The sequence below is a fragment of the Erpetoichthys calabaricus genome, chromosome 6 (genome assembly GCF_900747795.2).
Source record: "Erpetoichthys calabaricus chromosome 6, fErpCal1.3, whole genome shotgun sequence".
NCBI lineage: Eukaryota > Metazoa > Chordata > Cladistia > Polypteriformes > Polypteridae > Erpetoichthys > Erpetoichthys calabaricus.
The window spans coordinates 43350063-43361624 of NC_041399.2; the positions used below are offsets into that span (position 1 = coordinate 43350063).

Here is an 11562-nt window from a genome sequence, read left to right on the forward strand (position 1 = left end):
CAATTTCACATCATTTAACGCTGTTGTACCAACAAAGGTGATTAACATGCTGCTTGACCTGGGATTAGTGATTCTCCAATTGATTGGCCGTTGACCTAAACTGGCCAATTTTTTCACTACATAAGACTTGATCATTGAGGGTAAATCAGTCAATCACAAAAAATGATTTTTTTTTCCAACATCTGCTTTACTAAGCTTTACTGTACTTTGGTTGTATTGCTCCTCTTTATGCAAGGTATAAAAGTAAATCAGCTAACACAATTTTTTTTTTTTTTGGCTGCAAACTTCTTGCAAACAGAGAGCAGCTAGGCAGACTTTACTAGGGAAAGTGAAAACTGAAATATTAGCCTTTACATGAAAGAAAATGAAGTAATCTAATAAACTGAGAAAAATGAATATGAGGAGCAATCTTGTGCAATTAAGACAAACAGTAAGAAAAGCAGTACTTTAATTCAGACCTTTTAATTTTGTTTTTTAATTAAAACAAGCATTGCTTGGCTCAGTTTGGACAGTGAGCAAACTTGTTTTAAGTACAGTAGCTCATATTTTCAATCAGAAAATGATGAGATACAGAAGAACTTGAAATTGCTACTTAGTAAACAATAGGTCTGTTAGTGTTAACAGTAAATTTTGTCCATTTTACTTGTAAAATCATAAGCATGCTAGCCTTGCATCGTCTTGATAAACATATTATGAACATTTAATAAAATTGTGGCATATTAAAAGGTTTGTACTGTGCTTATTATTTGTTTGTGTGTGTCATACAGTACACATTTTGGTAAGAAACAAGTACTGAATAATTAAAATGGTAATCCGTATTTGTAATTACACCTGAAGAATTAGGAATATCGGCGGCACGGTGGCGCAGTGGGTAGCGCTGCTGCCTCGCAGTTGGGAGACCTGGGGACCTGGGTTCGCTTCCCGGGTCCTCCCTGCGTGGAGTTTGCATGTTCTCCCCGTGTCTGCGTGGGTTTCCTCCGGGCGCTCCGGTTTCCTCCCACAGTCCAAAGACATGCAGGTTAGGTGGATTGGCGATTCTAAATTGGCCCTAGTGTGTGTTTGGTGTGTGGGTGTGTTTGTGTGTGTCCTGCGGTGGGTTGGCACCCTGCCCAGGATTGGTTCCCTGCCTTGTGCCCTGTGTTGGCTGGGATTAGCTCCAGCAGACCCCCGTGACCCTGTGTTCGGATTCAGCGGGTTGGAAAATGGATGGATGAATTAGGAATATCTTGCTGGTACACTGTACAAAAAAACAAAAAAAAAATTCTGTATAAATATAGTAAATGTACATTTTAACAGCAAAACAGCTGTAGGGCAATCAATGGTTAAAAATGATAAAAACTTTTAAGTGCATGTATTTTTACATTTGCGTACTGTTTAACTGCCAAAATTAATTAGTTGAATCAATGTGTGAGAAGATATTTTTTGTTAGACGATGGTGAAAAATACGTTTTTTTAAATTAAGAAATGACAGCTTGTAATTATGATAAGTATTTTATTTTCTTTAATGTCATTTGTATTATGGATAGATGTTTTCTCAACATATTTTATTTGTTAAAAAAATGTTTTAAGGGAAATATTTTAGTATATTTATGGTCACTGAAATAAAAGCATACAGAATTTAATTTTGTTAAAAAATGAACTTTTAACACCTGTTGTCCATAGTTTATTATAAAAATACCAAAGTTAACATTTTAATATAGAACAAAAGATTTCTTTGCATCTGGTTATGCAGGAGCTTAGTTTACAAAATTTTTAAAGATGTAAAGAAAGAAAAATAAAAAATCTGAATTGGCCAATCCAGTAAAATGATATTAGTGATCGGTATCGTCTCTAAAAAAAGTTCCACTCCATGGAATTAGATTTTGGACTAAGAATCCAAGTATTTAAATAACTTTGAAAACTAAACTTAGATGTATAATTGTGTATTTGCATAACCTGCTGCAGTAACTTCAAGTAATATGCTGCCACACTATCTGAAACTAGTAGCTTCATGTAACCAGTGCTAAAATCTTTAATCATAGCAATGCAATTAAGGGATCAGTTAGTGGATGTCCAGTATCAGGGTAAAATGATAAACAGTAGATATGGTGAACCCTACTAATTCACAGCATTGATCCTACTGTTTACAGATCTCTGCATACAATTCATTCACCATTGCATTTTCTAACTGCATGGCTAATAAAGAATTATGTAAATGTGTGAACCAATTGCACATCTTACTGTACATACTGTGCTCTTTAACCAAAATTATTCTAACATGCATGAAAATATCCACCTTGGATATCTGCAGGACATGGGTACATTGTACAAGCATTAAAAGAAATACTGTATTTAAATATTTAATGCTAGAATACATAGCACTGCACATCATGTTGAGCAATCCACAGATTTAATCAGCCTAACCTGAATCATGTGTTCCACTGCAATGGTCACACTTGTTTTCTTCCACAAAAATGTAGGACAACTGAAATGGTGGAGAATCTTTACCTATTTTAAGCATGTTCAAAAAGTGTGAAGTGTTATAGCAGAAAAAGGAGACCACATTAAAAAAGTGTTTTAATTAAAGTGTAGCTATGTTTCTACTATCAGTCAGTTATCACAGTATTGAATGCATACACTGCTTGTTTTTCATTTGTAAGTAGATGAAACTAACTAGGTTCACAGCTTGACAGCTAACTGTGAAAAAAAATGTTATGTGTTTTACAAATTATACATTAAGAAAAACTGTCTGCCACTAAATTCAGACTGTTGAAAAAGTGCTGTGATTTGAACCTGCGCTGTAGAACTGGGAGACAAAAGAAGTAACTGCTGACTAAACGTCACACATTAATTAATGAAAAATGTATTTTATTAACATGAACATTCTAATACAAGGCTGCTGATGACTGGAGCCTATCTATGGCCTTGCTAAGTGCAAGGCACAAAACAATTCTGGATGCAGCATCACTGCATTTCAGATCACACATACACACTCATACAAGGAAAATTACGAGTTGCCCATCAGCCTACTATAAATGTCTTTTCAATAGGTAAGGTAAGTAATGTGAGCAAACTTGACACAAACAGCAGCCAGGTGCGTAAGGATTCTGGAGCTATATTACACCAGCACTTATAACTGTGCCACAGTAAACAAAGTATTTAAATCATTACTATTTTTTAGATTTGTTAGGTGTCACACACGTGCGCATGGGAGACAGCTAAACGGCTTGAGTAAGGGCAATTCCGAATCAGACCAGTATGTGACAGAGTGCACTGACTCTTTTTCTCCCTTTCCTGCACACCATTCACGGGAGATTCCACCTGGTCCTCTTGACATCACTTCCGGGACTGAGCCTATGGAAGAAGACCTTGCTGGCTACACCCCTGTGATGTCACGTCCGGGCTCGAGCCTATGGTTGAAGACCCTCATGAGCCCGACCCCTTTGACCTCACTTCCTGTCTTCCCCTTTAAAAGCCTCCACCTTTTCCCTATTCCCTCAGTTCTGTTTTGGACTCGGTTTTGTGCACTTCAGTGCTGTATTCATTTTTTCGACTTTGCAGCCAGGATACCAATTATACGGGTGGATGCCCCAAACCTTGCTATGGCTCTGTGTGGAGTTTGTGACAAAGGTTAATTATAATATAGACAGTGGGGAAGCACTTCAACCACCAATGTATATTTTATCCACATTCATTGATACAACAGTAGCTATTCATGTCCTAGTATATTGACAATACATTTAGCTATTAGATGGTGAAGGAGTGAGAGATACATGATTGGGGGCTAGAATGAAAAGGGGCTTCAGCAGGCAAATTTAGCCAGGACATCAAGAAACATACTACTCTTTACAAAAGATGCCTAGCAATCTTTCATGACTACGGACAGTTAGGACATCAGTTTGACATCTCATACGAAGGACAGTGCTAAATATTTTTTTTTTTTTTACACCCATTGTCTCTGTCACTCCACTGGTGCATTGGGATTTACACACTGAACCTGCTGGCTTCACCAACACCTCTTCCATCTGCAACCCATGCTTTTCCTAGTTGGTCTCTCATACAGGTACTGATCAGGCTCAAACATGCTTTTAGCTTCAGGTGGGTGAAGTGCAGGTGGTATGCATTCGAGGAAATATATTAACTTGGGACACTTTAAATCTTGTGATCTACAGTGAATTTATAAGTTTCCCAGAGTGAACAGCTCAGAGCCACATTTAAAGTTGGATCACAATTTTTCATATTTTTAAGACACAAAAATTAATAACATTCAAGAGCCAGTTTACATCTAAGGGAGCATATTTTCAGTCTCTCGTTAGCAGCAGACCGATAGCTGTAGGTCTATTTGGAGTAAGTGTATTTTTTATACGATTGCAACTAATCCTCAGAAATTAATTTTACGAGCACGTTTTCCTGTCATCACGAAAGTTACTATTACCTTCAACGCAATACTTCAGTAATAAAAATCATGCCGACCTATGAGCAAACGAAAGATCGGACGAGTAGCAAATACTTTTCAAAAAGTTACATATTGAGGTACATAACCTATTAGTGTAGGTCGTCAGTGTTAAGTTTATACTTGTATAATGACAGCAGTTAAGAAAAGATGATCGTATAATGCCGCACACAGAGTACAGCATAATACAGAACTGCAAGATATTAAAGTTAACAAAATATTCGAAACAGCTAACTGCCAGTCAGCACTTCACGTCATTACACCCACCGCTAAGGATGGAATATGTAGAAGTCTCTGAGAGCAAGCCATTTGCCACTGTGCCGGCAACCAATACAAACGTCAATCATACTTTGCACAGAAGTAAGGCTCCCGCTACTGTACTTCGCAGATGCTTCTATGAAGCAGCTCACTGTAGTGATAATATGCAGGACTGCCGAGTTCTCCCATTCTACCAATCCAAAACCATGTCAATTGCAAAGAAGCCTACAGTTGCGCGCTGACATCACTTACACTCTTCCAAAACAACTAGCAGGAAAAAAACGACGTCTATTACGCCAACCGACGTCAGCCCTCCCGCTTTCCTGAACCGCAACACAACTGGTAGCCAGGCACTCAAATGTGCACTGAACCCGGCAATTACTGCAAAACGCCACGGCAACGCTCAGCTCACCCCGTTCTTCTTTTGCGCCATCTTGTCCATCTTTTTAGCGATTCTTATAATCTCTTCTTCTTCTTTTTTACTCATGGTTAAAGAAAGTTTTTGGTGCGCTTTGTTTGAACAATATTTAAAAAAACAGCTGCAGCTCCCAAACAAAGCTTCACCAGCTACACTGTCAGACTCGCAACTCAATGGCGGCGTGAGCAAAGCTCCATCGCCCGGAGCGCGCAACGCAGACAGAACTAATCGCTGGGTGGAGAAAAAGGGCGGGAGATGCAGTCGATAGACGATAAACTACTCTGCTTTACTGACTGACAAAATGACCGGTCGTCGTCTCATTCATTTAGTTGTGTGGTATCTAACTGTTTGGTGTCTCGAAATTACACTGTTTTGTACATGTATATATTTTTATGACGGTTGGCTGTGCATTAAGAAGCGTTCGGATTAAGTAGTGACATACGTTTGTATCTATATCAATAGCGAAAGTAATAGCCATTTAATACTACCATCAGTACTTCCGATACCAGTTCGTAATGTAAATATTAGGCAGCGGTAATTTTATTCCCGAGATGGCTGAGGTAAAGACTAACCGTCGACTCGTTGTATTTATGCCTCCTTTAAAGTATCCATATAAAGCGAACCACCTTTATGCACAAGCAAGTGGACGATGTCTTGCTTACTCCGCTTCCGTGTTTATTTACCTACAGTACACTCACACTGTGTGACTTTTGCTGCCGTGGTCTCCATGGCAACAACGCTTCTGTTGCCAAATCCTAGAGCTTCCCATTCACGTAGTTACACAATTCTAGAATATCGATTGTGTCGAGATTGGCTGCGACCCAGACATTGAGGAGATAATGGACGGATATTTAGACTGAGAATCTTCTGCCTGAAGTTCCGACCTACTTTAAAACTATGTTTTTTTTATATATATCAATAGAAGTAACAGAATAGAGACTAAACACCACACATTCAAAACGTAGGCAACCATGTGGTATAATTCAGCTCAGAACTTTAGGACAAAAGTGTAACTTGTACAAAATTTAGAGCCGACCAATCATTTTTAAGGTACTGTATTTCTTTAGTATTATGAATTAGCGTAAGTTGCCATGATGCGGGGTGTTCATAAGAAATGTAATGATTTACTTCATGAGATAGAAGTACATAATCAAAACAAGAGCAGTTGCGTCATGTACGTGAGATATTAAAATATGAGCTTCAATTTAAAGTCTAAATATTCTCCGTTGTACTAGAAATTAGTTACAGTATTTTCACCAGTTAATAGATGTCCATAAAGGGTTAGATCCCTAGTAAATTATTAAAAATTAAAAGAATACAAAAACATTCGTAATCACTGAACTTGAAATAGTCTGAAACGATACCCAAAGTGCTTATGTTTAAAACTGGTCATTTGAACCCGTTTGGGAGTGACCCTGTGGGACCATCGATAAGGACTGAGATATCAAAAGTATCATCAAACTTGTGATCGGCAATCTCGAAATAGCATAAAACGGCACTCCACATGGGTATACTGTATTGCCGGTCCACATTTTTTGACATTTTGTGAAACGAAGACCCCTTGTGTCCTATTGCACAGCTTCAGATCCTTCTGATCATTTTTGCTGAAGACACATGTTGGTTTACTGTTTATAACAAGGGTGTAATTTCCTACACAAAATATTGCACAATAATGACCTAAAAGTAATAATAATAATAATACATTTTATTTATATAGCGCCTTTCCCATGCTCAAGGCACTTACAGAATATAATAAAGAACGGCAGAATATACAGTATATAGCATTGTACAAACCAGATAAATAAATAAAGAAGATTAAGACAGTAAATTGTGAAAGTGAAAGTGAAAGTTTTTTTTTTAATGTAGAGGGCCAAAAATAGGGGGACCCAGAAAAAGTGTGATATCTTGCATAACTAGAGATTAAGATGAGTTGAATGGTATTTCATATGTAAGGGTTTTCTTGTACCAGTGAGCCAGGAGGCTCCCAACAACACAAAAAAAAAATTCTTCGGAATCAGGGGTGACCAACTCCGATCCAGAAGGGTCACAGTGAGTGCAGGTTTACCTTCCTGCCAATTTCTTAATAAGTGACCAATTTCAACTCTTAATTGACATTTTTTTCCCTGCCCTTTAATTTCTTTGTTTTTAAGACACAGTCTTCCAAATTGCTTCTTTTTTCTTAAATAGCAGGCAAACAAAAATGGCATGTGAAGTGTGCTAACAGATGACCATGTTAGTAGGGGCCTCAGACTCAAACCAGTTTCTTAATTAGAAGCCAATTATTGTTGTTAATTAAACTGGTTATTTAATTTTATACCTTGTTTGTGCTCTTATTTTGCTCCAAAATGATTGATTTCATTTTTTTTAATGAGCATTGTCAGAATGTTTTGTGGACATGAGCAGATCGACATTACTAAGACTTTCACTTTTCCTTATTTTGAGATATTGTAAGATGGACACACGTTAGCTGATCATGTGTTGGCTCATTTTATATCTCATTATTGTTTCGCAGGCAACTAAGGGCAAAAGAAACAATTAATGGGTCAGAGTTTTAAACAGCAAGTCAATTAAAATTAAGGTAAAAGCAGTTAAGTAGCAGTAAAAGATGGACACTGATTAAGAAATGCTTGGAATGAAAGCTAACACCCACAACTCTGCTAAGTAATCACATTGTTTAAATAGCTGATCTTCAAATACTTGTCTCTCTTGTTTTTCCCTTCTGTTAATTTGCCTTTTTTCTGTGTTGTTTACTCCCTTAATTGTATCCTAATAATGACATTAACAACACACAGTGCAATCACCCTTGTGCAAATGACACTGAATGTTAAAAGGCTGGAGCTACTTTCGCCACAGAACCACTAATTGGCTCATTAGTTAAAAATTGGTTAAACAACAAAACACAATGAAAATCATGAAGATGATGAAAATCTCAAACACCTTAAAAAAGTAACAAAAAAAAACCCCACAAAATTATCCCCATATAACATGTTTCATATATTTTAATAAAAATGTATCTAATGTAAGTTTTGTAATTTCTGCATTGGCCCCAAAACACTGAAACTGGGAAATTACAACTTGCTTAGTTATGCTGGGAGTCCACTTAGAAACAGATATTGGTTGGAACAAAAACCTGCAGCTACAGGGGGGTCCTCAAGACTGAGCTTAAAAACTTCTGGTTTATTCCAGTCTTACAACTATCAGCATCTTCCAAGAGTGATAAGACTTCTAGCCTGTTTATCCTCCTTGTTTAACTGTGTTTGCATCTAAAGTAACCTTGGCTTTCTTTAAATAATAGTAGTACTAGGGTGTTGTACCGTGTTAGCCATTATGAATGTAGTGAAAAGCCAAGCAAATTGACACCTTTTATTGGCTAACTAAAAAGATTGATTGCATTTTGCCTGAAGAAGGGGCATGAGTTGCCTCGAAAGCTTGCATATTGTAATCATTTTAGTTGGTCAATAAAAGGTGTCATTTAAATAATAGCAACATATTTATATTGTTTTTGAGATTAATGGTACTTATTGCCCCAGATCAGTTTTGTCTTCATAAGGTATTTTATCTACTAGGAAGCAGATCACTTGTAATCTACTGGCATAGGTATGAATGACTGACACTAATTAGTATTTTAGTAATAACACAGATTTCTGATTACAAGATTTTAGCTGTATCACAGACCAGAGACCTCTCCAAATCAAATGTGTGTGACTGCTGATTAAATAAAAACTAAATTAGGCTAATGCAGACAGAGTGTTTATTTACAGCTTCTGAGATTATCAGATTGGACGTTAATGAAAGCCTGAAGCCACTAATACCATCCCTTTTTTAAAGCAGAAATTTAGAAACTGGATTTGCTAAATTTTATTTGAATGTAGCAAGCATTTATGTGTATTACATGAAAACAATTTAGTGTTATTTTTAATCTTTTTTTTAATATTTTTGACATCATCCTCTTCATTCTGATTTTCATTACACTTTGCCAGTTGTTTTGGGTATTTAAACCATTATTTACTAATGGGCTCAGTAATGTGTATGACAATGAAGTAGTTACAGCCTACTGCATTTTTCAACTCTGCTTGTTAATTGGCATTATTAGAACATAATTAAGCGAGAAAAGACTATAGAAAAAATAGGAAAATGACAATGGATAGATATGAACTTGAAAACAATTTCTACATTTCTTATACTTACAAATCTCAAACTACTTTACATCCCTTTTCTTAATGCAGAATAATGCTATGTCCACGCTTGCATTTTCGAATTGTTTAAGAAAGTATCTCCATTCACAATAAAACAACCAAAAACACTGTATTATGTAGATGTTTGCCTACACTGGGTTAGCGTGCATCGGCGGAAATATTTTTTTGAAGGGACGGTAAAGCCACCAGCCATGGGATTTATCGAGAAACTGTAGTGAGTAGTAAATTACTTTCCTTTTGCTCTGTATTCAGCATTTAAACTACAAAATACAATTTAGATTCATACAGGTAAGCAGCACAACAAGCATCATGGTAAGCAGCTCCTCTATGTCTGCTATTTTGGAATATGGTTTTCTTCCGTGAAGGGTGACCAGTCAGGGAATGAGATGGAATAATCAGGGAAGGGCAATATAATAAGCTCAAACAAATCAGAGTATGATTAGAGTCTGTGTTTTCAAAACCACATTTTTGCCTTTCCACACTGAAATGCAGAGGTGGGGTTTTCAGAAGTACACTGCTCTGATGAACATTTACAAAAGTCTGCGTTTTCAGGGATTAAAAACGCTGCATTAGTGAGGACAAAAGGTGATAACAGAGACTATTGCCTGCATTTATAAATGAAAACATAATAGTTTGGATGCAGCCTAAGAGAAGAGGAAAAAAGACCAGCTAATTAAACAATGAGATGAAGGTAAAAATCACAGATTGTGAAACTGGTTGAACAAAACCCGCAGTCACAATGACTTCTTGGATGGAACTTGGGATCACAGCTTTAGACTTGGAGTAGTGGGTTCCAATCTTCGTCAATCTATTTTATTTTCACAGAATCTTAAGATATAGGCTAGACAGAATTTTTGACACAGCGGAATTGTCACATATAGAAAGAGCCGAGTATCTTTATTAATTGTTTAGATAAATAAACCAAAACAACTGGTTTGTAATTAAGAGACACATTGGTTTCTAATTAAGAAACAGCCACTATTTTCTTCAAGGAATTTAACTGAGCAGCCCAGTGCTGTTTATTTGAGAATTAAATGGGGTTTGCTAAAAGCCAAGTCATGGCTAGAGGGTAATCCTCCTCTTCACTTAATTTGAAATAATCCAAAGTAATCCCCATTTTTCTATTTCCACGCTCAGTTTATGGATGTAGAAATTATCATTCTCCTATTAATTATCAAATCAATTGTTATTAAATTGTATTATTAATGCAATTTAAGGTCATGGGAACCAGATTATATCCTGGCAGCATTGGGAGCAAGGCAGGAACCAGCATTGGCTAGGGTGCCAGTCCATTGCACTGAACATTAGGATCTTTTCCATTCCCCAGCTAATCTAGCAAACACCTTTTGGTTCTGAAAGGAAAATCAGGGTACCTAGAGGAAAAATCCATGCATGCATAGAGAAGCGTCATCTATGACATTAGTTTCTGTCTTTTGCCAGATGCTGCCTGGGATAAGTCTCTAGACCCCTCATGTCTCTCAACAGAACAAAACAGGAACAGATAAAGGAAGAATGAATAATTGTGATTAGATTGTTAATCTGAGTTGTAGATTAACACATGGGTAAATAATCCATTTTAATAGAGAATCAATGTTTTTGCTTTAATTGTGTATGCTCATAAAAAAAGTCCAGGCAAGGTAATTTTTTTTTATATATATAAAACACGCATCTGCTAAATTTCCAGGTAAAATAAATGACTAAATGAATTACATATTCTTCTGCATTTCTTTATTACAATACTGCAGATGGAACCAGGAGTACCTGTACCACTTTATTCAATTTTTCAGCTATAATTTAAATATTTGAGATCATTAACTTTATACTTTCTTATACCCACCTCATTTTACTTGTATATTTCCTTCACTGTTGTTTTCAAACTAGTCTGGCCTGATTATGGCCAAAAATTGGTTTTCAAGTTGATGTTTGCCCTGTAGGGTAGGGCTCAGCAATGGCATGCTAAAGGCTGCTGTCAACATATGCTTTGCAGTACTTGTGTTGGGAAAAATGAAGTAGAGTTTCAAAGCAGAATGCTTTTCATGACACCAAACTTCTCAGTCAAACCTTACTAGACAAAAAAGAACCATGAACCCAATTTACAAGCTGCCCTGGTTGCCTCTCACTACACACTCAAGGAAAAAAAAATGTCTGCTTTAGGGTTTTTAACAAAACTGGGGGAAGTTTGATATTCAACAAAGACTTTATTTTTCATATGATTTGTTAGATATAAGTAGTTCTAATGAAAACAAGAAACAATAAAA

General features: G+C 36.6%; 1 protein-coding gene across 4 annotated transcripts in view; it reads right to left on the reverse strand.

Moving 5' to 3' along the window:
• The window catches only part of tcea1 (transcription elongation factor A (SII), 1), a 38434-nt gene extending 32681 nt beyond the window's left edge, over positions 1 to 5753 (reverse strand). The window contains exon 1 of one of the 4 annotated variants that reach the window (XM_051929386.1): positions 5735 to 5753. Coding sequence is in view for 2 of the 4 variants with exons in the window: in XM_028803528.2 (XP_028659361.2) it covers positions 5103 to 5177 (75 nt within the window). In the remaining 2 variants the exon portion in view is untranslated. Of the gene's footprint in view, positions 1 to 5102; positions 5350 to 5680; positions 5700 to 5734 lie in introns of those variants that run through there. The other 3 variants (XM_028803530.2, XM_028803528.2, XM_028803529.2) reach the window with 3 other exon arrangements.
• Positions 5754 to 11562: the final 5809 nt, after the last annotated feature.